General features: G+C 51.7%; 1 protein-coding gene across 1 annotated transcript in view; it reads left to right on the plus strand.

Annotated features, from left to right (window-relative positions):
- The window catches only part of LRRN2 (leucine rich repeat neuronal 2), a 48482-nt gene extending 24182 nt beyond the window's left edge, over positions 1 to 24300 (plus strand). The window contains exon 2 of the mRNA XM_049770627.1: positions 21347 to 24300. Within this exon, the coding sequence (XP_049626584.1) occupies positions 21557 to 23719 (2163 nt within the window). The 5' untranslated portion in view covers positions 21347 to 21556 and the 3' untranslated portion in view covers positions 23720 to 24300. The remainder of the gene's footprint in view (positions 1 to 21346) is intronic.
- Positions 24301 to 26093: the final 1793 nt, after the last annotated feature.

The following is a 26093-nucleotide window of genomic DNA, read 5'->3' on the forward strand; positions in this document are numbered from 1 at the left end:
GACATCACACAGATAATGAGACACAGAATCAACATCTTTGCTCCCACTACACAACTCTGGCTCCTGGTGGTGTCTTAAAGTACTCTCCGCCTCCCAGCCCTGTCCGGTGCCCTGCTGAACAGGGAGGGACGGGACATGTAAAGGAGGGGATGCAGAACCCCAAGGTGCAGCGCTGCTTTCCCTCCCCTCTCAGGCTTTCTTCTGCACTTCCACTGAAAGGGATGCTTGTCCACACACCTGTCCTCTCTCCCAGCCTTCTTTCTTTTGGCTTACTAATTAAAAACCTAATCCCCCCCCCCCTCTTGTTGCTGGCAGGGAGCCAGCATCCCTGGGAAGCTGTGCTAGCACCTGCACCTGAAGGCACCAGGTGCTGCAGAGCCCAGCTGAGAGGGGAGCAGGGCTGGATGGGGAAGAAGAAGCTGAATTCCTCCAGGTGTTTGGACGGATGCTGCATGAACCATAGTGCCAGCTGGGGAGAGGGCCCTGTTCTGTCAGCAGTTGCTGGGGTCCCCATCCTGGCTGACTCTCCTAGAACCCTCTGTGGTTTTTGTATGGAGCCTCCTAATCTCCCAGCCAGTCCAGCAGCCAAACCCAACCATCCACAGCTCTCCCTGCCTTCTGCTGGCACCTGGTCTCTGCTCTGAAAGGCTCTGGATTAGATAAATCCCCCCACACGTCAGGCGCTCAGCCTGCGGATGGTCCCTGTGTGCTGCTTTCATGTCTCTTTAGAGTGACTGCAGCATCATTACATGTTAATGGTCTGATTGTGACCTTCCTGTGAACCCCCAGAGAAGAAACTGTCTGCATTGCTATTGCCCACCCCTCGCCAGAGTCGTCCTTCAGCAGTGAACATCGGTGTTCAAAGAGATTGTTGGGTGGAGTAGTAGCACAGCGGTAGGGGCATTTTCTTGCTTGTGGCTGACCGAGGACAAATCAGGTTCGATCCCAACATTCCATCTGGTTCCCCGAACTTGTCAGGATCGATTTCTGAGTGAGAGTGAGGAGTAACCCCTAAGCACTACCAGATGTGGCCAAAAAAAGAGAGACTGTTGAACATTGAGTGTCACAAAGACTGTATGGAAATAGGAGTGCCTGAGGGTCAGGAAGAGATTCCCAGAGTCCCACCCTCAGCTGGACAGAAGCCAAGTGACATCCCTCTTCCACTTTACCCCATACTATTTGACCACAGGCTTCTGCTATCTCCTCCCAGGTCACCAGCCTCCCATCCCAGGACCCCAGTATCTCACTTCTCAGTTAGGACCCTGCTATTGGAGATGTGGAGATAGAGAGGAAATGAGGAGATAAAGGCTGGACTGTCTAGGCTCAGCTGGGTTCAAACCAATCCTTCTGGGACTTCAAACAATTAATTTCCCCAATCTGTGAACCGATCAGCTTCTAAGGGAAAACAATTAGCCCACTGCAAATTGTAATTGTCATCTCACTCTTGATTTTAATTTGGACTAATGAGGGCTAAGTGATTCCAGCTCCCGCCCTGTCCCCACGCCCCAGCCCTGTGCCCTCACCTGCCATCAGGCATTTAATCCTTAGCTGCCCACCTTGCACAGAACGGAACTTTGAGGACTAGCACAGGCCAGGCCAGGTATGACACTTGCCAGGAGGAGGGTGGCAGAAGAGCAGCACAGGCCCAAGGGAGCTGCCTGTTTAGGAGGCTCCCAGGCAATCACAGTTTGATTGAATGGAATTGACTACTGGCTTTCTCCTCTGTCACAGCCTGTTACCTCCACCACTACGTCCCTTGGGACCTGGCTTCCAGGAGCATCCATCTGCCTCCCATAAACCAGGGTGCCTCTGCCTAGCACACTTCCCCACCTTCTCTGTCCCAGCACCCCAGAGTGATGAGGCTAATTGTGTACAGCTAAGAGACCTTGGGCACCCCCCCCCACTACGCCAGTCACAAGTGTGATGTGACCTTGGAGAGTAGCCCCCCTCAATTTAGTCCATAAACCAGGAAAGAAGGGGACTTGCTGAAGGTCACACATGGCCCAACAAGCTTATGGCTTCGTCTGTTTTCCCATGGACCCTTCTCTCCTCTGACCTGTGCCTCGCACTACCCAGCACAGCACATGAAGAATGCAGACTCCTGGGTTCATTTCCAGTTGGATGGGTTTGAGTCATTACTTCTCATATTTTTTTTTCTTTTATCGTGGTAGATGGGATAGAAATGCTGGCCAGGGTCTACTGGCTTCCAAACATTCCTAAAGGCCCTTCTTCCTGCGCTCTTACCTGAATCCCTCAGGTGAGGAACCTGAGCCCACTCCCTTCTCCCCTTGGCTCTAGTTTGCATTCTTGTGAGAGCTTTGAGTCCTGACTATGCCATGGACTCCTCAGTGACTTCCATCATTTTCTTCCTGTCATACCATGCCTGGGGCCTCAATCTCTGACTCTGAGACAGAAAGAGCCTCCTTCCCTCACAGATGAGGGGCCAGCATGGCTGGCCTGAAAGCCCAGGGTGATAGGCAGCAGCCTGCATTCTGGTCACCATGACTGGCAGCATGGTATCCAGGCCACACAGAAAGAATGACAAGTGTGGTGGTTCTAAAACCAAATTTAGAGTGCCATGGAGAAGGCAGGAAAGTCCAGCTGTGGTCTTTACAGTGTGTGGGCAGCAGGCCTAGTGGGCAGTAATGTCTTGTCCATTGAGTACCAGCACACCCCATTTGGGTCACGACTGCTGTTTGCCTCCTACTATGATTCCAAGGCAGACCCTAGGGTCCAGAGAGTCGTTTAATTTTGGGAGGCCTCAAAGGGTCTCTGCCCCATTCCCATGATCTCGAAACCCAGAAACGCTGGTTTACAGTGTGTCACTTTCTCTAACACTCAGTGGCCTTAGAAAAGCCAAGCTGCTAGTTTGTGCACAGCCCAGAGAATATTCTGGCCCAGATATAGGCATATATATATATATGCATATATAGGCGGGGAAATTTACTGATCATCCAGTTGGCAGATATGCCGGAGACTTTTCTAGTACCACTTATGTCTTCACAAGCTCCTGTAACATTGTGCAACAATATTTGGGGGTTTGGTGGGTTGGGCCGCACCTGGTTAAGCTCAGGGGTTACTTCTGGCTATGCACTCAGAAATCGCTCCTGGCAGGCTCTGGGAACCATATGAGACACCAGGGATTGAACCTAGGTCTGTCCTGGTCAGCTGCATCCAAGGCAAATGCCCTACCGCTATGCTATCACCCCGGCCCCATGTAATATTATTTTTATGTTCCATAAGAAAACAGAGAGAGGGTAACAGACCAACAGGCCTTAAGTAGTAGAGAGAGGATTCAAACCGAGTCTTTCTGATTCATAGCGCTGGTCAATAGAATCATCAAGTAACTAATTGTAAAGTAAGAAATAAATGCAATTGGGGCTGGAGAGATAGTAAAGCAGGGAGCACTCTTGCCAATCTAGATTTGACCCCTGGTGCTCCGAGCCCAGCCAGGAGTGGTCCCTGAGTACATAAACAGAAGAAAACCCAGATATGTCCCAAAATTAAAAAGAAAAGTAAAGAAGTAAATGGAATTAATACTAGTTTACCTATTAGATCTAAAATATTATCATTTTGAAATGTAATTGGCATGGCCTCTTATCACTGAACTATGTTTTCCCTGTCAGATCTTCAAAAGCTGATGAGCATTTCCATGTACAGCATAGCCTACTTTGAACTGGTTCATTTCGAAGCTCACCAGGCACACCAAGGCCCCCTGCTGGACGCTTGGCCTTGGTTCCTTGTGGTTCCATTGTGCTGAATCATGGTTGACTCAGCATGAGGCCCTTCCACTTACCTCTGTGCCCTGAACTTCCCTTTCTCCCCAGGGCACACTTTCTCTCTCCCTCAAGTCACTCCTGCAGAAGACCTTTAATGTAGTTAGACATGAAACCTTTGCATAGGTGAGACGAAGGTGACAAATATTCTTCATTTGCATTCAGGCTCCTTTGGCTTTGTTGAGTGGCATCTCTATCACAACATCGCATTTGGGAATGTCAGCGTGGCTTTGATGCGTCATCAGTCACCCTGGTGGCAGCTGGCAGAGCTGTGGTGGCCTGATACTTTGAAATGCCTTATTTAGTCAGCGCCCTGAAATGTGTCACACTGCCGCCCCCTCCCCAAATCCTCTTCTTTCTACAACTTCCCGGCCAAGAGACAACTTTGTTCCTTTCCTCCTTGTATCAGAATATTTTGGCTAGAGCCATAGTACAGCAGGAAGGTACTTGCCTTGCACACAGCCTACCTGTGTTGAATCTCTGTTATCCCATATGGTCCCCAAGCTCTGCCAGAAGTGATCCTTGAGCGCAAAGCCAGAAACACTGTCATATGTATTCCTCCCCACAAAAAAAAGAGCCTCCTAGACCCACCAACCATGTTCCCAGGCCCCTCCTGTTCCTCAGGACCCAGTTCTGCTTCCTTGACCTTCTACCTACACTGGAAGCTGAGGAGGTTGCTACTAACTGGGGTACATCTCCCAGGGTCTGACCTAGCCCCACTCAGGGAGAAAACAAAATGTTGGGCCAGATAATCATCACTCCCATCCCCAGAACATAGACTGAGCCGACTTCACTGTCTACTTTTTTCAATTTCAGCAGAAATTAAAACTTTATTTAAAACCCAGTAAAGCAGCACTTGCAAGAAACAACTCAGAGGAACTGGGTTGAATCAGTTAGTCTAGTGTATTAGTGCTTTATTTCATCTGGTCACAGGTAAAGGAAGTCCAATGCAGCGGGCACAGCAGCTCTCCCTGTGTCTGGAGTCACCCAAATTTCTCTCCTTGCAGGCCTCCTCCTTGCATCCACATTTGCTCCTACTCTTTCAGATGAGCTTTTAACCAAATAACCTCTGGGTCCCAGGTGGCTGGCAGGTCGGGGGAGATATAGGGCTGGCATAGTCCTGCTCTTCAGATAAAAACATGGTGTCTGCTTCGAGGCCTGCTTGATCACCTGAACCCCACATGGACACCCCTAACCCACACCCCATTGCAGAGGAAAGGTTCTGTTCATTCTGGATTATTGGTTGTTTATCGGAGAGCTGCCTCACACACTCTCAGGACTAATAGGGCCTGTCCTTGTTTCTGTCTCCATGGAGCACAATGGTAGCTCTTCTTAGAGGTAGATTCTCAGTCTGGAGCCAGACCAGGAAGGGCTGGGAATGAGCTGTAGAGGGATAATCTGCAGTTCTGCAGATTAGCCAGGAACCCAGGGTTCCTTCTCTGCCACCACACTGCCCCCAAGCACCCCCGAGAGAAACCTCACCCAAAGCACTGAGCCAGAAATGTCCTCTGATCATGGCCTCAGGTGGCACAAAACAAAAACAACAGCAGAGTAGAACAATCAGGCATAATGTCAGCTCCCCACAACCCGTGAGTAACCTAGAGAATCTGCCATCTCTGAGTCTAATGTCCTCCCTAGAGCCCACTTGAGCTAAATCCCATACTCCCAGGAGCTCACGGTCCTGGCTATGGCCCTCCTCTCTTCTCTCTGGGCAAGTGGAGAAAGTTCTGGAATGATTGACAGAAGCCCTCCAATCCTCACATGGTACAAACCAGTGGTCTTTAACCAACCACCAGCCAGCCACAGGGAACAAACACTGAAAATCACTGGGACATGTGGTTGTAACTGCTGGTCCATGGGCCACTGTGCAGGCCAGTGCTGGTCCATAGCTGTGAAAACATCGAAGGCCAGTGCTGTAAATGAGTCAGAGTCTAAACCTAGTAGTCACTCACCTATGTGTCTGGTTTAGACCAGGCTTAGGTCTGATCCAGCAGGACTCAGGCTGGTTACCCTGGCAGGGTCCCCAGGCTGTCTGCAGGAAACAACTGTTCACAGGGTGGCCACATCATCATCCTTCATCCATGCCCACATTATAGTGCACCAAGCACAGGCCAGAAGGGTACTAGGGGTGTGAGAGGTAAAGGCAGCCCCAACCCTGCCTAGAGAGATTCAGTCCAGGCCCCTCCAGGACTGGCTAAACTTATTTGCAGGGAGGGAGTCAGAGGAGGTGGCATTTGGAGGATAATGAAGCAACCCGAACAGAAACTATTTTGAAAGCCTAAAAGCATAAGAAAGGAACCCCCCTCCCCCCCCCCCCCACACACACATCAGAGACAGGGTCCTGCTGCTAAAACCAATAGGCATGAAGGGCATCAGGGGCTCTCATCACTGGGGAGCTGAGTGCACAGGACATTGGAAGCCCAGTGAGGTATCAGGAGAGAGGCCTGAACCTAGGCTTTGGGGAAGGAGTCCCAGACAGCATGAAGGGGAGAATCTGGAGGCCTCTCACTGCCAGTCCACAGACCCCCTTCTTCTGGGAAGAGCTATGGGGAGAGACCCCTTTTCATCTACTCAGCCTCCCCCATTTCACAGTTAGGGATAGATTCTTCAGATTTCGGTCACCTCCTCAAGGTCACAACAAGGAGATGGATTCAGGATTCGAACTCAGGCTTCTCCTTGTCTAAAGGCTTTGTTTGCACTTAGCACTCAGCTCTGCAGAGCCTCTGCCTCTCTGCCTCCCTTCTCCTGGCTCCAGGCAGCCCCAGGCTTTGGGGAATTTCTGTGACATTGATGCTTCCTTCACCATGAGAAGGCTGTCATGGGGATGACAGGGAACAGGAGATATGGGGCTGTCACACTGGAAAAATGAGGTGCCAAGAAAGACACTTCATCACTGCCCTGGATAAGAGGCACCACAGCTCCGCCTGGCAGACTGGCCTGGTTCTGCAGCAGCGGCACCCGCCCCCCCCCCCTCCACAGCCCACTCCCCTTTCTAAACCCTAACCCAATACTGAGTTTGGAAAGATGAGCTGACCTGGCCGAGGAAGGGAGCCCTACTATGAAATTTAAAGGGGGGTGGGGGTCATAGACTCCCAGTGAGAGTCTGACAGAAGCTCTGGGCCTTCTCTCCAGAACACAGCATGTGCTCACATACATACTCGCACATTCTCACATGCATAAACATGATGGTACAAGTATCCCAGACCCTGCATCCACTGTGGGCTGAGAGTCGTGGCTTCTCTTAGAAGAGGCTAAGGGAGAAGTTTGTGAGAAAAGGGCCTGCCCATGGCTCCAACTCTGCCCATCCTGGCATTTCTTCTGCTGCTGGAGGAAGCAGAGGAAAACCCCCCAGCACCAGACCTTCCTTGCTTCTCAGACGAGTGCACATGGGGCCCTCCGGGTTTCTGTTCACAGCACCCAAGGCCTTCCATGCTCAACAGAGTATGAGCTGGGTGGTTGGGGGTGCAGCAGGGCCTCCTTGCACAGGATTCTCCTAAGCCTCTTCCCGCCTGGCCACACAGAGCTTCCTGTCTCCAGGCTAGTTTCCAATAGAGCAGCTCAACCCCTAGTTTAAACTGGACATTTGAGGAGGACGCTCAGGGGCAAGCCAGCCTCAGCCTCTATGCAAACAATGCTGCCAGCCTACAAGACAAGCTGTGCGAAGGGTCCCATTAGGCTGCTCCAGTATTCAATGACTGTGAGGGGAGGGTTAAGGGAAGCAGAACCTCTCAGGGAGTCCCATGTGTACTGACTTGGCTCCCAGCTGGGCGAGACAGAAGCACTCAGGCGCCCAGGCCCAGGGTAGGGCTGTAAAGCCAGCAGCTTTGCTGCTTGCCCAGAGTTTTGAGCTCTGGGGAGAGAGGCACTGGAGAAATAAAAGCGATAGCCATGTTAATTATTATTATTATTTTTATCATTATTATAGAGGGAAATGTCCCCCCTGTTAATTTCCCTGGGAAAATGTCTGTGAAAATGAGCTGGCACTACCCAGGCCTCATGCCCAAGAGAGCCAGCGCTGGCAATAGACAACTTCCAAATGAGCTCCTGAGCTGGCTCACCTGGCCGAGCACTGGCCTCAGGGCCTGCCTCCTCTCTGACACACAGGCAGGCGCATGCAGCATATCCAATACACATGCCAGCTCATAGTGCCATGTTTATCACACGCCTGCGCACAATGCACAGTCTCAGGTACATGTTTATGTGTTCCTGAACAGACTCACACACTCATGTAGTAGCCCACACACATGCTCATGCACACATGTGCCTATACACACAACCTCACACGCACACTTGTTCACACACACTGGAGTTACAGATTGCTCATATACACATGCTCATATGATGCTAGCTATGAACATACATACACAAACTCATATACTCATACATGTGCTTGTGTACACATGTTTATATGCATGTGCTTATGCACAACTATATTCAAATTCATATGCTCAGACACACATGCTCACATATACATAGACATGCATGCTCCTTCATGGCTACACTCATATTCATACATGTGTGCCTGCATTTGCACATGTGTATATTTGATCATGTACATGGTGCTTGTATTCACATGAAATCATGTACACTCATGTTGATTGCCCACATGCCCATCTGCTTCTGCATCAGGGAGGCTGATTTGCTGTGGCAGAGCTTGATGGTGCTGAAGACCTTTCCACAGGCCCCAAGTGCGAATGAGGGATGTCTCCGGGTCTCCAGCAATGTTCAAGCGCAGTCTCTCGTGCTTTCTGTATGTGCATGACCTTGGAAAGTCGCTCTACTTCTCTGTGATTCCATCTACCCTTCAGTGAATGTCATAGAACTGCTGTGTGTGGTCCCAGGAAGGAAAGCTGTGAGAGGCAGCACACCAAGCTCAAAGCCATAATAGCCATCGGAGTGCAGGGCCGCTGTTTCCCTTCTCCGCAGATAAGAGGAAGCAGCTCAGTGCCTAGGAGGGAAGTGGAAGAGAGCGGATTAGAAAACTCCCTTGTTTGGGGGTGCCCTCCTGGACCAGATCACTTCCTGCCAAGCCCTCCCAGAATAGTTTCCCTGGGGAACTGAGCAGGTGGAGCTTATATCCTGTAGGCTGACTAGGGACTCCCTGTGGCCACTCTGTCTGACTAGCCTTCCTGCACATCCATTGCCCCCTGTACCACTCAGGAGTTACCAGAGGATGCTTCCTCTCTTTGCAGGTGTGCTGGGAATAAAGCAGGGAGCCCTATGGAAACCTCAGAGTCCCATAGGGACCTGGAAGCAGGGCCTGGAGGAAGAGCAGTGAGCACAGCCCCATTCAACCCTCCTCACCCCTGCTTCACTCAAGGGTGTGTCCCTTCCACGAGAAGCCCAGCATTCCCAAATCCCTCTCTCCCACTCCGATAATGCTTACACATCCTTAAGTCTGGAGATCCAGCCCTTAAACCTGCTTTTCAAAGGAAACATGATTATGAATTTCTGCTCCATCAACTTATAAATTTTATTCAAAAGCTCTTATCAGTAGTTATATATATGTATCTCCATTGTATAATATGTTTACTCAGCACATGCATTTATTTAATTCTGTGTTTGCACATTCACATTATATAACTACTTCACAAACAGTCTTGATATTGCATATATATATGTGAATGGGACTAGTAAAAGCGCATTATTCCTGGCTGACCTGTGACCTTGACCAGAGGCTTGTCTTCTCTTAGCCAGTTTCTTTGTCTACACATGGGGCATATTAGGCTGGAGTTAAGGGATCATGAGCTGGGCTGCAGATTCAGCTCAGTGGCAGGCACATGTCTTGCATGTATGAGGTCCTTTGTTCGGTCCCTGGAATGGCTAAACAAGGGAGAGCAAGATTGTGAGTGGCATGTGCCTAGCAGAGGATGATTTTTTTTTTTTTTTTTTTGGTTTTTGGGTCACACCTGGCAGTGCTCAGAGGTTACTCCTGGCCCTAGGCTCAGAAATCACCCCTGGCAGGCACAGGGGACCACATGGATGCCGGAATTCGAACCACTGTCCTTCTGCATGAAAGGCAAATGCTTTACCTCCATGCTATCTCTCCAGCCCAGAGGATGATTCTTTTTTTTTTGGTTTTTGGGCCACACCCGGTAACGCTCAGGGGTTACTCCTGGCTATGTGCTCAGAAGTTGCTCCTGGCTTGGGGGACCATATGGGACACCGGGGGATCGAACCTCGGTCCGTCCAAGGCTAGCGCAGGCAAGGCAGGCACCTTACCTTTAGCGCCACCGCCCGGCATAAGTAGACTTTTTTTTTTTTTTTTTTTTTTTTGGTTTTTGGGCCACACCCAGCGGTGCTCAGGGGTTACTCTTGGCTGTCTGCTCAGAAATAGCTCCTGGCAGGCACGGGGGACCATATGGGACACCGGGATTCGAACCAACCACCTTTGGTCCTGGATCGGCTGCTTGCAAGGCAAACACCGCTTTGCTATCTCTCCAGCCCGCCAGAGGATGATTCTTAATGAGATTGGCTGGGAGTTTTGCCTTCTCCAGGGCATCTGTCTTTACCCCATTGGAGGGTGCAGAGACTGAGCAGGGGAGGGGAGACATCCCTAGCAAGATCTGAAATGGGTCTCCACTTCCTTTCTCCTGAAGGCCATGCACAGAGGGTGCCCAGCAGTGTTTGCAGAAGAAAGAGGATTTCAGCCTCCTTGGGCAGAGTCCTGAGCTTTTATTCTGGGCTCTACTATCAGGCTACCTGGCACCAACCAGACAGAGGAGGCCCTGCTGGCCTGAGCTTTTGTTTAGAGATGAGATGTCAGAGGGCTAGATTTCACTCCACCTGCTCTTCCAGTATGAACCCTTGTGGGTGAAGAGCTGAGGGGACAGGGTGGTCTCAGCGCGAGGCCAGCAGCAGGTTTCAGAGCAGGAGGCTCAGGATAGACACCCACCACAGGAGCCAAAGCCTGGCCCCACCTCACAGGCTAGGGATCTGTGACCCTAACATGACTAGGATGAGAGGCTGAGCCTTCAGAGCATGTGGTGAGGCTTGAGGCTTCGGAGTGAGTTTTCAGGGCACCTCATACATGCCAGTCTATAGATTAAGGGATTAGAGAACTGGAGACATCTATTCCACCAGTCCCACCCTGCCATTGTTCCCTGAGCAGAATGTCCCCCTACAACGCCTCAGTGTGCAGGTGAAACAGGAATATGGCTCTGCTAGGAGGAAGCAGAGAGCTGTGATGAGCACTGGGCTCCACAAGCAGCCAGTTCCCACGCATCTGCACCTTCTTACTTGGTGAGCAAGTTTCTAAGGTCATTCAGCCTCAGCAGCCTTATCCATAAAATGGGAAAGTTCTCATAAAAAGGTGAGAGGATGTGATGAGATGAAGCCAGCAAGTATGGAGCCTGGAGTTGGCCCACAATCCCACAATAGTGAGAAGTGAGGCCTGAAACTGCAGTTGAGCTTGGCTTCACAGGATGCTTGTCAAGTGCTCCACGCACAGAATACAGGGAGTGATCCCAGTCTCTACGATGCTGCTGCAATCCTTTGCCAACGCCCAACACAGGCAGGGGGGAGAAAACCGCCACAGTCGAGGTCCCCCTATGCTCTGTGAATGCTTCTGTGAAGCAAAGGGAGGCCAGGGAAAGCAGAGAAAAGGAAACTAAAGCAAAATTTCCCCTGTCCTCCCCCTGCTCCTCAGCTCCTGGGGGAACTGAGCTGCATAATACAATGGGATTTAATAAAATGCCTTTAACTCACAAAGTTTGTCTGCTGCCAGCTCCTTAATTAAATTGCCTAATGCTGCTTTGCAATGGCAGCACAAACTCCTGTGTTTAAAGAGCACCGTGTTGCCATGGCAGTCCCGGCAGGGCAGGCCGGCAGAGGGGCGCATACAGATGAGCAAGTCCGCCTGTGCCCGCAGTGTCCTCCACCTCTCTCTCTCTCTCTCTCTCTCTCTCTCTCTCTCTCTCTCTCTCTCTCTCTCTCTCTCTCTCTCTCTCTCTCTCTCTCTCTCCCTCTCTCTCTCTCTCTCCCCCCCTCTCTCTCCCCCCCTCTCTTTCCCCCCATCTCTCTCCCCCCCCTCTCTCCCCCCCCCCCTCTCTCTCTCTCTCACACACACACACACACACACACACACACACACACACACAGAGCAATCTACTGCTCTGCTTCTGCTCAAATGCCTTCTCTTTCTCATCCATCTCCAGGCCTGCTTCTCAGGCTCATGTGGGCATCTCTTGCCACCTTCCCAACTGGGCAACTGCACTCTGGTTTTCCTCAGAGAGGATCTCCTCCTTGCTAAGAATGCTCTGCCAGAGAAAACCAGGCTTTGGCCAGGGCAGAGCTGCTCTGGCTGTTGTGTGCTGGGACACTGCCCTGGACAATATCCTGGATTGAGGGCAGTTCTGGGGGTGGGGGGCAGGGTACTGGGCAACCCCAGCCACTGGCTCCTGCTACCATAGACAATATCCCCACCTTTCCATGAACACCCAGCCATGACTCTGACAGGCTGCCACAACCTGGACTCAGACCACCTGATTGAAAAGGGAAGCATTCTCTAATGCGGCTGAAGAAATAAATTCCCATTTGGTATGGGGCTTCCTTTCTATGTGGGGCTTCTTAGTCCTGGCCCACACGAAAATCACTTGGAGGGATTTTTCTTCTTAACATTTGATCATGAAAAATTCTAAATATACAGGAGAGGGGAAGTGATTCCACAATAACCCTACCAATTAGATTCTTCATCTTACCTTCTACTAACTTGTTTTATTACATCTCTCTCCATCTATTCGCCAATCCATATTGTTTTTTGTTCCTTTCAAAGTGAATTGCAGACATCAATAGTACTTTATTATCAACAACTATCAAGTTCAATTTTGTTCAGGGTTGTTTTCCCTTTGATATAAAATTTAAATATAAAGAAACTCTGGAGCTTTTATTCAGTCGCTTGCCTGAGCCCCCCCCCCCCAACTCCCACCCAACCCCTAGAGAAGGCTTTCATTGGTTTGGAGTAGGAGGGAGGCTTGGGTTGTTTATTTGTTTCAGATGAGTTGGTTTAATCCCAGATGGCACAGAATACAGCATAGAACAAACACTGGGGCAGAGCACATTTTGGCAGCATCCTTGACTAGGTTTGCTCTGACCTCACAACCAAGGTAGAAAGGCTGCGTAACTGAAGAGAAGAGGCACCGTATTCTTTCGTCTTTTGTTTTGTTTTGTGTTTGTGGAGGCAGACTTGGAAGCCAAGGCTCATGCACACAAGGGATGATGAGCCACATTCCCTATCCTTAATTTTGGGTTTCGTTCTGTTTCCTTTTTTTGTTTGTTTATTTCTAAAGTTTGTTCTGAAACATACAACAGGGTCTAAAACACTTCCTTCAAGCTCTTGTTGGCAACAGATGTGAAGTTGAGAACACAGATGTTTAAACAAGCATGGAATTACTTCTCTGCCTCTGCTCAAATGCCTTCTCTTCCTCATCCAGCCAGCTCCAGGCCTGCTTCTCAGGCTCATGTAGGCATCTCTTGCCACCTGCCTAACTGGGCAAAGGTCTGCCACCTCTCACCACACCAGAGTATTTTAAAAGATCCTCAGGAGATTCTGTGTGGCCCCTGAGTTGAAAACATAAAAACAGTAGGAGGCAGGATAGAGGCTCTCGCCTCCCCCAGTGCCTGGGACTACGCCTGACTGTACTGCCCACCTCACTCCCATACTGGTGCCCTAATAACAGTGGAGGCCATGCCTACCCCTCGAGATATACAGGACACCTCTTATTCTCATGCTGATCCTCTGGGGGAAGGGCAGGGGATGTCTCATGGTTCAGGATCTTCCCCAGGGACAGAATCCATGTCTGTTTTAGACTCTTTGGGCATTAGTGATGCAGCCCCATTCACAACTTTCCTGACATGGGTTCTCATGGCAGGGGTGAGGGATGAGGGGTGTGGAATTGAGGGGTGAAGAGATTAGAAGTGATGGGATGAGGGGTAGTGTGAGGGAGTGAGGAATGAGGGCAAGGGGTGAGGGGTGAGGAGGTAAGGGTGAGGAGTGAACATGTAGCGTTATTCTCAGGACCATCATTATTATTTTACACAGTAGAATAATGCTGTGAGGACCTTTAAGATCATGTGAGGGTTAAGGGTGAGGAGTGAGGGGATGAGGGTATGAGTGAGGAGTGAGGGGTGAGTAATAAAGGGGTGAGGGGGCTGCTGACAGTGACTCATGAAGATGGCAGTGAGGGCAAGTCCTGTGCTCACAGCTGAGAACAATGGCAGCCCTAAGGATGGGACACTGACCTTGTGAGATGCCTGCATTAGAGTGCACATCATGAGGACAGTGGAGCTCAGGGGAGAGCTTGTGAGAATGGGGTGGTGCTGGGATGGCTGCCTGCAAGCATGGTACATATACACATAGCACTATCAGGGATCTGATTATCCGCAGTTTTGGATCCCCACTGCTGCTCAGAGAAGTTCTACTCAGTACCCTGGAGAGGCCTGGGTAGGTGTCCCTGTGGCCACTATCAAGAGTGTGAGGTGCTGATAGTATAGTGGGCAGAGCACTTGCCTTGCACAGGGCTGACCTGGGTATTATCCCCAGCATCCCAAATGGATGGTATCTCTGGAGTAAGCCCTGAGTACTGCCAGGTATGGTTTCCCCAAAAAATAAAAGCATGAAGACTTTTTTTTGGGGGGGGGGTTGCCCCAACCCAGGCGCCCTCAGCATGAAGTTTCTTAAGGGCGTTCATTTGAGGGGAACAGTTGGGAGCCATCATGTTAGTTGTCACGATCAATAGAGATTTTATTGGCTTCATACTTGCATCAGCTAAGGGAGATAAGGGGAGAGTGCGCCAGGTTCCCCTCCTTAACCCACATCAGCAGTGGGCAGAGAAAGCAAAGTCCCAGACCCATCAGCTGACCTGGACAGCCGAGAGATGAGCCTGCTACAGCACTGCCTGAATATGCAGCCTTATTCTCAGGAACATCATTATTATTTCTACACAGTAGAACAATGCTGTGAGGACCTGTAAGATCATGTCAACCAGTTCTTTCATTTTACAGTGAAAGGGTGAATTGGGCACTAACAAAGCCCTGATGAGAATGATAATATTATTCTTTGTGTATCTGCCATGTCCAGTGGAGCCGGGCAGCTTCTTCACACTGGAAGGGTTGTCCTAGTACCCGGAGAGAGATGGAGTATGCTCAGGACTTTGCTCCCTAGGTCACATCTGCTCAGATGTTAGAGCAGTGCTGTCCTTCAGACAATAGTTCTGAGAACCTCCTCCCCCAGACACTGCATCAGTACAGAATCTCACCAATACCTGAGTAGCTTCTAAGTTCTTAATACTAGGGTTTCATTGCTTCATCTCTATCCAAAAAATGAAAGTGCTGGGCAGGAACCATAGCACAACTGAGAGAGCATTTGCCTTGTACATGACTGACCTGGGGTCAATTCCTGACATCCATATGGTCCCCTGAGCACCACCAAAAGTGATCCCTGAATGCAGAGCCAGGAGTAACCTCTGAGCATCACCAGATATGGTCCTGAAACCAAAACAAACAAAAGGACAGGGGATACTGGCCTTCCCATTTTTCAGAAGAGGAGACTGAGGCTTACAGAGGTTGAACATCTTGCAGTAAGTGGTGAGTGGGAGCCAAAATGCAGAGCCCTGTATTCATTTCTTCAGCCTGCAAACCAGTGGTTTAAAAACAGTCTCACTTTTGGAAGCTGAAAGTCTGCTCTTGGGTGTCTACAGGGCTGTGCTCTCTCTGAGGCCTGGGCACATCTTACCCCACCTGCTTTGGTGCTGCCCTTTGGTCCTTGGTTCAATCTGTCTTCACATCACATGAAAGTTCCTCCAAGCCACTCTGTCTACACTGTCCTCCTCTTCTAAGAACACATCATGGGACAAGGCCAACTAAGCCAGTGGGCCTCATTAAGCACCTCTATTTCTACTGAAACTATTTCCACAGGCAGGCCACATTCAGAGGACCTTGAGAGTTAGGATTTGGGCCGGAGAGATAGCCTGGAGGTAAGGCATTTGCCTTTCATGCAGAAGGTCATTGGTTCAAATCCCGGCATCCCATATAGTCCCCGTGCCTGCCAGGAGCGATTTCTGAGCATGGAACCAGAAGTAACCCCTGAGCACTGCCAGGTGTAACCCAAAAACAAAAACAAAAACAAAAAAGAGGATTGAATAGTCCTTTGAAGATGCATACCTCAAATTTAACTACCAGCCCTGTGGCCTCCCTGACCTGCCCATGCACTCCATGAAACCCACCACTTCTCTCTTCCCCATCTTCTGCTCCTTGGCACAAACATTACCTCTCCTGCAGTGCCAAAAGTGGGCCTGGGAGAACACTCACCCTGCACCTTCTCTAATTATACCAGCACTAAGAAATATCATGAGATATGGGTGGGCTTGTTGTCATTTTGTTCCCAGACAGTAAAAATCATTAAGACTTGCTCTTAATTAGTTTAATTTTGAAGCTTCTAAATATTGACTTAACCTACACTCCTTTGTACTTGCCGCAATCACTGAGTGATGCCTATTATTGATCACAGATGGAGCATTTCCATCTACCAGGCTCGGGGCCACTGGTTCTATGGGGTGTGCTATACTTGGGAGGTATTGAGCATCAAGAGGAGAGAGGCCTCTGCCCAGTATTAAGAGCCTTCCCTTGGAGAAGGGCAGTTCTGCATAGACCTGAGGTCAGTTTCTTTCTCTTGGATTGACCCAGGTCCAAGGGAGATTGAATCAGAGTTGGCTGGAATCTTCTATTTTCTTCCCTTATGGACTGAGGGTTGCTGGGAAGTGGAGGCTCGAGGAGAATAACATGGGGTTAGAGTTCAGAGCCTGTTTAACCAGCCAAAATCAAGCTTGAGTCCATGATTTTCCCAGTCTTAAATTGCTGTTCACAGAGTGCAGAGGTTCTAGTTCTGTCTCAGGACATATCAGGATGTTTTTGGTGTCCTCAGTGCCCACACCCACCCTGCTTCCATTAACCCACAATAGTAGGGGTTCACTCCCCTGAAGGTCACAAACACTGAGACTGGTCAAGGTGGTCTCTAGCACTAAGCACTGTAGCAGCACCATTTCCTCCAGTTCTCACATGTAGCCTTTAGCCTGGCTATTCAAGAATAATCTCCAACGGGGAGGGCATTTGCCTTTTATGCAACAGAACTCAGGTTCAATCCCTGGCATCCCTTTTATCCCCCAAGCACTGCTCTGAGTACAGAGCCAGGAGTAAGCCCTAAACATTGTTAAGTGTAACAAAAATGACAATAAAGAATCGTCTCCAGTGGCCCTTGGGTCTGCTAAATAAGGCTTTGGGAGCCGCTGTAAAAATAAGGGGATCCAGTGACTGCAACATCTTCCCAATGGCAAGTGGTCTTAGAAGAACACTATGTTCCAGACTAGCCCCACAACATTTGCCCCATGCTCCTAAGCAGCTCACTTATGAGCCTTTCCATGGGAACAGGGTATGGAACAAGGTGTGGGACAGGGTATAGGTCTCTGGAGCAGGCGAGTGAGGCTTTTCCCACACAGGGCAGTGAGATTTAGTAGCATTTCTTGTGCATGCATTCCCAAGCCCTGGCAGCCATATGGCCATATCCCAGCCTCAGCTGGCCCCTCTTTCAGCCCTTTACCCATAACCAGTGTCCAGACCACCTTGGTTCTGGCCTCTTCACCTCATCTCTTTGTCCCTCCCATCCTGAGGATCTAAAAGCCGACCCACCAGCTTCCTGAATTTGGTGTCTCGTGGCCCCAATTTGTGTCAAATGCCTTCCTCTCTAAGCACTACATGAGCTCCTGGTTTCCATAACTTTGGGAATTCTCTTCTAGCAACTCTGCAGCAATTAAACCTGCTAGCTGTCAGGCCCATTGAATGGTGTACAGCCAGTGCTTTCCATGGGTTTTCTCTGGTCTTCTCACTCTCTTACTGCAGCCTCTCTATACCAGAAACCCAGGCTGAAAACTGCGGTCAACAAGTGGAATAGTGTTTCCACAGATGGCAGGACAATCCTGTGGGTTAATGACTGAGAGCCACTGCTTCAGCTGTGCCTTGGGGTGCTAGGGAAATAGGTGGGTTTTATTCTTTGGTAAAACAGGGTGTTTTTCTGTGACTACCCTGCTCCTCACATCCTACCACCACAACACCAGCATACAGGGCTGTTTCGCTGTGGCAGGCCGGCCGATGAACACACAGGTGGGAAGTCCTATCAGGGTAACAGAACTCACTGTCTTCAGCTAATACTGCTCTGGGCTCACAAGCTCTGGGACTTAGCTGGAGACACCTCCTTATAGTCTCTTCAGACCTGTGTCTCTCCTGAGCACCCATCACGGAGAACCATCAGCCCCAGAGAAACATCAGATTCAGAGTCATTCTAGTACACAACCCTGACAAACTGTCCTTCAGGGTCCTGCTATCTGAAGCACTCCAAAAATCTGCCTCCCCAAAGCCTTTCTGTCACCAAACCAGAACTAGCCCCCAGACCTATCCTGTGTCCTCTCCTGCCCTTCCCAGCCCTTGTCTGTATCTTCTCTGGGGCTTCTGAAAGTTGGGTAGGGTCAGGATAGATGGAGGGTGGAGATGCTTGGACAGAGCCACCTCAAAGCAGCACAGGCCAGGCCTCAGCTGGGGTTGTCCCACAGAGGTTCTCAGGAACAGGACACATGGTCAGTAGTCAGACAAGGCCTGCAGGAAGTGAGAGGCCTGACAGGCCACGTCCTTGCTATCCTCATAGGGAGGGAAGTCCAGCAGGGCCTGGATGCAGCCATTCATCTCAGGTGGCCAGACAGCTGCCAGAGGGAGAGGAGGGAGCCCCACACTGCGAACCGGCTCCTTCCTGTGATTTATCTCCCAGCTCCTCTGGCAAACCTGCTGATGAGACGAGTCTCCTTTTCTCTCCGCCTCATCAATTTTCATTCTGATTTCATTTTCCTTTTCCGTTTGGCCTTTCTCCTTGCTTAACTGGCCTGCTCCCCATTCTCTCTGCCTGCCTTCTCCTCAGCACCCCCAGGCCCCAAATCCCCTCCCAACACATCATGAGGTCTCTCCCTCTGTACCACACACCCTAAAAAACCCAGCTCTTGCTGTTGTTGAATAGTTTCTGGCAAGCCAGCCCCAGAGCAGCCACAGGCAATGACCACTGTGAAGATGTAGCAAGGAGTGAGCTGGTTTAGGGGGCCTGATCAGGAAGAAGGTATGTGTGTGGGCTCCATGGAATGGAGGCTGCAGGACAGGGCTTGTGCTAGTATGGGCCAGCCAAGTACTTGGCCTCAGACAAACAGACAGGCAGATAGACCTGAGGTGTGGGAGCTTCAAACATGGAGCACATGGGACTGAGGGGATTCCTGGGAGTACAGGTTGAGGACAGAAATGTGAACGGGCTCTGGTGTGGGCCATCAAAGAGGCCTGACCAAGATGACCAAGTCTTCAGGCCCAGAGAGGTGCTGACTCTTGGTACCAACTTTAGAGGTATGAGTAGCCCTAGAGGCAGAGGAGGCCAGGAGGGGTCAGGGTTTGAGTGAGGAGCCTCTGAGGCAGCTAGGTAGAGAACTCGGGGGCATCATAGGAGGAGAGTTTGAATAAGGAGTGATAGCATAGTAAGGAGGTGTTTACCCTGCATGTGACCTATGAGAGCTCAATTCCAGTCAGCCTATATGGTTTCCTGAGTACCACCAGGAGTGATCCCTGAGGACAGAGCCAGAAGTAAGCCCTGAGCACAGATGGGAGCTAGATCAATATAAAGTGTTTGCCTTGCACACAGACAACCAGGTTTGATCCTCAGCACTACATATGGTTCTCTAAGCATCACCAGGAGTGATCCCTAAGTGTAGAACAAGGAGTAACTTCTTAGCAGCATTAGGTGTGACCCCAAAACCAACAACTAAAAAGAAGAGGCTAAGCCAGCCTTTTCAGTCCCTCTTGTCTCCTTACAAGAAGGTATGTTTGGAGAAGGAAGCTGAGGAGATAGAGGTCACCCAGAGGTCTTCCTACCATCTCCCTACAGCAGGCCTCAGGATCCCAGCTGCACATTCCAGAGACAGGGCCTGTAGGGTAGAAAGAGGAAATCTCTACCCTCTTGGAAACACAGATCAGGCAGGAGATTGGGGAGCTCTAACTTCTTGAAGAAAGCAGGAGGTGTCAGTTCTGAACTTGGGGAGCCCCAAGTACCACAGTAAACTGTTTCCAAAGACCTATCATATTGTTACATAGAGAAGGGAGGGAGGGATCTGGTCCCAAGGAGGAAGCTGGCAGATGGTGCTACTGGTACTGCAAGTTGAGCCAGGTTGGGACTTTGTTTCTAGTGGAAAACACCAATAAGAACCTTCTGGAGTACTGGAGAGACCAGTGAACTGGCTTGTGCTCCATCTGCAGATGCAGAGATCCATGAAGTTGTCTGTGGCCCAGCAGCTCTGTAGACATGCTCTCCTGTATACATGTCTAAGTCAATCAAAAGTTTCTTGTTCAAGGGAGATGCAAGGAGTAGGCTTTGAGTCAGGGTGAGAGGCAACAATGATGGGCAGAGGAAGAGAAGCAGTCGATGCCCTGCTTCTTTGCACAGTAATTCAGAAAGTTGGACATCAGCCCAAGGTCTGACAGGCAGGTGAACACAGGTAACCTGCCCAAGGTCACAGGGAAGTGGGACTGGCTCCACCGCTGACACACACCCTGCTCCTTTCATTTGCGTAAGTTATTTATAGATTTCAGGCCCTGGGAGATAAATGCCAGGTCTTCTCCAGCTTTGATACCTGTCATTTGGTATTAAAAGGTGAGAGTGAGGGGCCCTGGGAACTTCCTAGGGTGCTAGTGTCCTCAGATCAGGTCTCCTCCCCCAGCTCCGCTCTTCCTCCCACCAGCACTTATCTGCCTGCTGAAGCTGAGTTTATCAATGCTATACTCGATTACGCTGTCCATCTCTCTCCGCAGCTCAGAGGAGCTGCACTCAAGCAGCCAAGGCTGGGCAATTCATCACTGTGGTTCTCCTGGCCCCCCACTACAGCTCTTGGGGTGTGGTGCAGGGCTGGGAGTAAGAGATCGTCCCCCGTACACTTGGGGAGCAGCTGTGCAGGGCTGAGCAGAAAAGGGAGAAGGGAAAGGATACAGCAGTGCAGGCCTGGTTCTGTGCTCAGGGATCACTTCTGGTGGGGCTTAGGGAACCATATGTGGTGTCGGGGATCAAACCTGGGTTATCGAGGGGCTGGAATAATAGCGCAGCAGTAAGGCGTTTGCCTTGTACACGCCCAACACAGGACGAACAGCGGTTCGAATCCCAGCATCCCATATAGTCCCCCGAGCCTGCCAGGGGTGATTTCTGAGCTCAGAGCCAGGAGTAACCTCTGAGCACCACCCAGTGTGACCCCCCCAAAAAAAAACAAAACAAAACAAAACAAAACAAAAAAACAAACCTGGGTCATCACCTTCCCTGGTGTCCTATAGATCCCAAAGATGCAGATTCCTGCCCCTACCCCAGCGGGTCACAGAAGGGGACAGTAGTCTAACGACTAGGATAGAGCTCAGGAGCCTGATTCCACCCATGCCCACCCTCCCATCACTTTGGCCCCCAGAGTCAAACAGGCAATTTCCTGTTCTCTCCCTGAACTGTTCACCTCTTCTTGCAGGGCAGCCCCCAGGAATGCAGCGATGAGTGAGCAGGCCCTGCCCTGGTGGACAAGGATGGAGCGCTGTCCGCATGCAATCCCTCAGCGAATGACCACCCTGAGAGGGGGGCTCCCCGGGCCCTAACGGGGCTGCAACCTTCAGCTTTGAGTTGCTCACAGCAGCAGGACCCCAAACTCTCCGTGGGTGCTCCCTGGCCCTGTGGCTCCACCATGATGCTTCTCGTAGCCCCCCTCCTGCTAGCTTGGGTAGCCGGTGCAACGGCCGCTGTGCCAGTGGTGCCCTGGCGGGTGCCCTGCCCACCACAGTGTGCCTGCCAGATACGGCCCTGGTACACGCCCCGCTCGTCCTACCGCGAGGCCACCACCGTGGACTGCAATGACCTCTTCCTGACAGCCGTGCCCACCGCACTGCCCGTAGGCACCCAGACCCTGCTGCTTCAAAGCAACAGCATCGTGCGCATTGAGCAGGCGGAGCTCAGCTACCTGGTCAATCTTACCGAGCTGGACCTGTCCCAGAATAGCTTTTCGGATGCCCAGGATTGCGACCTCCGCGCCCTGCGCCAGTTGCTGAGCCTGCACCTAGAGGAGAACCAGCTGACGAGGCTGGAGGACCAGAGCTTTGCGGGGCTGGCCAGCTTGCAGGAGCTCTACCTCAACCACAACCAGCTCTACCGCATCGCACCCCGCGCCTTCGCTGGCCTAAGCCGCCTACTGCGGCTGCACCTCAACTCTAATCTGCTGCGGGCGGTGGACAGCCGCTGGTTCGAGACGCTGCCCAACCTGGAGATACTCATGATTGGCGGCAACAAGGTGGATGCCATCCTGGACATGAACTTCCGACCCCTGTCCAATCTGCGCAGCCTGGTGCTAGCGGGCATGGGGCTGCGGGAGATCTCCAACTACGCCCTGGAGGGGCTGCAGAGCCTGGAGAGCCTCTCGTTCTATGACAACCAACTGGTCCGGGTGCCCCGGCGGGCACTAGAGCAGGTGCCTGGGCTCAAGTTCCTGGACTTGAACAAGAACCCTCTCCAGCGGGTGGGCCCTGGAGACTTCACCAACATGCTGCACCTCAAGGAACTGGGGCTGAACAACATGGACGAGCTGGTGTCCATCGACAAGTTGGCCCTGGTCAACCTCCCAGAGCTAACCAAGCTGGATGTGACCAACAACCCCCGGCTGTCCTTCATCCACCCGCGCGCCTTTCACCGCCTGCCCAGGATGGAGACGCTCATGCTCAACAACAACGCACTCAGTGCCTTGCACCGGCAGACCGTGGCATCCCTGCCCCACCTGCAGGAGGTAGGTCTCCACGGAAACCCCATCCGCTGCGACTGCGTCATCCGCTGGGCCAACACCACGGGCACCCGTGTGCGCTTCATTGAGCCCCAGTCCACCCTGTGTGCGGAGCCACCTGAGCTGCAGCGCTGGCCAGTGCGGGAGGTGCCCTTCCGGGAGATGACAGATCACTGCTTGCCTCTCATCTCACCCCGTAGTTTCCCTGCCAGCCTGCAGGTGGTCAGCGGCGAGAGCCTGGTACTGCACTGCCGAGCTTTGGCTGAGCCGGAACCGGAGATCTACTGGGTCACACCAGCTGGCGTTCGCCTGACTTCGGCTCACGCTGGCCGGAGATTCCGGGTGTACCCTGAGGGGACCCTGGAGCTGCGGAGGGTGACAGCAGAAGAAGCTGGGCTCTATACATGTGTGGCCCAGAACCTGGTGGGAGCGGACACCAAGACGGTCCATGTGGCTGTGGGCCGGACTCCAGTCCAGCCAGGCCACAAGCCGGGCCAGGTGCTGGAGCTGCGGGTGCAGGAGGCTCACCCTCACCACATCCTGCTCTCCTGGGTACCCCCACTCAATACCATCTCCACCAACCTTAGCTGGTCTAGCACCTCCTCCCTTCATGGCCAGGAGTCGGCAGCCACTGCCCGACTGCCTCGGGGCACCCATAGCTACAATATCACCCGCCTTTCGCCGGCCACCGAGTACTGGGCCTGTGTGCAAGTGGCCTTTGCAGACTCACACACCCAGCTGGCTTGTGTGTGGGCCAGGACGACAGCGGCTAGACCTTGCCACAGGGCCTTAGTGGACCAACCTGGGCCCATAGCCATCCTGGCCCTTGCCATTCTCCTGCTGGCCACTGGGCTAGTGGCCCACTTTGGCACTAGCCAACCCAGGCCAGGGGCAGGCAGGCAGCCTCTGCTTCCAGTCTGGGCTTTCTGGGGCTGGGGTGAGCCCTCGGTCCGGGTGGTGTCTGCACCCCAAGTACAACTCTGGAATCCAGGGAGGAAGCCATCCAGGTACCCAGCAGGGGAGACATTGCAACCACCATTGTCACAGTCATCAGGAAGCCAGGCCTGTTTCCAGCAGTAGAGACACATTTTGCCTGGTGGGGAGAGAACTGAGCCTCAGGCTGGGTATTGGGTGACACGGAGCCACCTAGTCACAGAGCCACGGAGCCACACCACTGAGGCGGCACCAAGACTACTGGGGCCCCCCTGCCTGCCCTTCTGGGGACCCTCTGTTGCATTCTGGGGGCAGCTCCACAAACTAGAACTCTGGCTTGACACCCTACCCCTGAGCTCTGTGTGTGCGCAGAACCTCCAGTCCCCAGATAGCCCTGCCATGTCCCTTGGCCTCAGCCACAGATACGTCCCTCCTCATTCCTTTCTTTGTACAGTTTCGGTCACTTACTCTTTCCTCTCCTGGGCAGGGACTGGAGGAGGCCTTGCCTTCCACCTCAGGGGCCCGCCAGCCTGATCTGAAGGACACTTGGGGAGAAGGGCCCCCAAGAAGGCCTCCGCTCAGGAGTGGGGTAGCCACTGAGATGGCCTTTCTACTGGGTAATTTTGTACCTTTGTGGAGAAATGTGTCACCTTCCCCAACCCAATTTACTTTTTTCCTGTTTTGTAAAAAATAAAAATAAAGAATAACAATAAGGGGAGGAGGAGAAAGGAAGGCAATCCTTTGAATGGAGTAATAGGAGAATAGGCCAAGGGCTGGTCCAGAAAAGGGGTCAGAGTGATGGGAGGACTCAGATATTCTCTTTGGGTTGAATTCTGACCTGTCTCCATGCTTGTCCCCAGAGCTTTAGGATCTGTGAGCAGAAGCACAGGGTGGGAGGGACCCAGCCCCACCGTGGAGAAAGGAAACTGGAAGTCTAGGATGGGCTGGAGAGAAATGGAGGAAAATGCAGAGATGAGGTGTGGAAATTTCCATCAGCCAACAAGAGAGTCACCCCTTCTCCCTCTGATAAGCAATTAACATGCTGGTGCAAAGGAAGCACTTCCCGGCCTACTTCTAATTAAACAAACCCAAGAGGCAGAGGCATGCAGAGAATTGCAAATCATCAAGACAGCAAGAACTTTGGCTCATTGGGGCTGGAGGGGGTGATAGAGGGTTTGAGAAAGAGAGGGCTATGGGACAAGGAAATTGCTGCATTTATCTCTCTGGTCCATTTCAGTATCATTTGCAAAGAGCTGGTTTGCTTTGCAGTTTCAGTGTTTGAACCGGATCAAGTTCTTGGGAAGAATGTAAACAGGAGATGGAGAGAATGTGGAGCAGAGGAGAGGCTGCTGGGCCCAGAGAAGAACTACAAAGATAGCGCTGGGCTCTGTGATGCTGAGCCAGGTCAGGGATTCTAAGGCTGTTGCGGCAGCATGGAACCTGAGGCCAGGCTCACAGGTACACTTAACCGATTTGGTACTAGACAGGAGGGGATCAGGGACACACAGATGAAGTCACAAGGCTGGGGCCTCCAGGCCTCCACCACCCCCATACTAAAGGAGGGGCTTTACCTACAGTCCTCCCCAATTTCTTCTCCCCCCTCTGCTCTCCTCCCACCTCCCTACTTATCTCACATCCCAACCTCTCCTTTCCCTCCCCTCCCATCTCCATTGTTTTTCTCTCCCCTCTCCCTTTCTTTTTCTTCCTCTCTCCCCTATTCTCTCCTCCCCTTTCTGCCATCCACTCCTCCTCTCTCCTTCCTTTTCCTCCCTTCCTCCCCTATCTGGCTGGGAGTGTTCAATGGGCTCAGGTACACCTGTGGGAGCCCCAGGAGTTGATCCTCAGCACTACATGGTCTCCAAGCACATGCCAGAGTGACTCAAAGAAAGAAGCAAACAGGGAGGGGTCTGCTCCTCCCAGATAGGACTCACCCCAACACCCATCTGGAAGGCCCCTCACACTAACAGTCCTTAGAATCACCCCAGGGCAGGGCCCACTCAGGCATTCTACTTCTACATCTGGGAATGCACCTAGGAATTTGCATTTCAATCATGTTTTCAGGTGATGATGCACTAACTTAAAAGATGCTCCACAAAAACGGAGACTCCCCAAGCAAAGACCCACAAGTTCGTGATTCCAGCTCCAGATCTCTCAACCCTTCTCAAGACCATTCCCTACTCCAAGACCGTCCTCAGCAGGCATCTATTGGGAAGGGGAAAAGACAGAAAGACCATTACTCTGACCCCTCACATTGCTGTTTCTCCATTTCAAAATGGGGCTCCCTCTCAGCTGACAGATATATCCCTGAGTGGGATCTGGCTTTCCCTTGGCAGCACCCTGCCACTTGCCTAAGTACCTCAAGTTCACTTTCCTTCAGTACTCAGGATACACAGGCTGAGCCCTGAGCACCCTGCTCTGGAACCTACAGGGAAGGTGAGCTATGGGGGTTCCTGGAGAGCAGCCAAGTCCCACATCAGGATCCATCTTGACCTCCAGGATGCAGCCCCTATAGATGGAGTAG

Source organism: Suncus etruscus, chromosome 3 (genome assembly GCF_024139225.1).
Source record: "Suncus etruscus isolate mSunEtr1 chromosome 3, mSunEtr1.pri.cur, whole genome shotgun sequence".
NCBI classification, from domain to species: Eukaryota; Metazoa; Chordata; class Mammalia; order Eulipotyphla; family Soricidae; genus Suncus; species Suncus etruscus.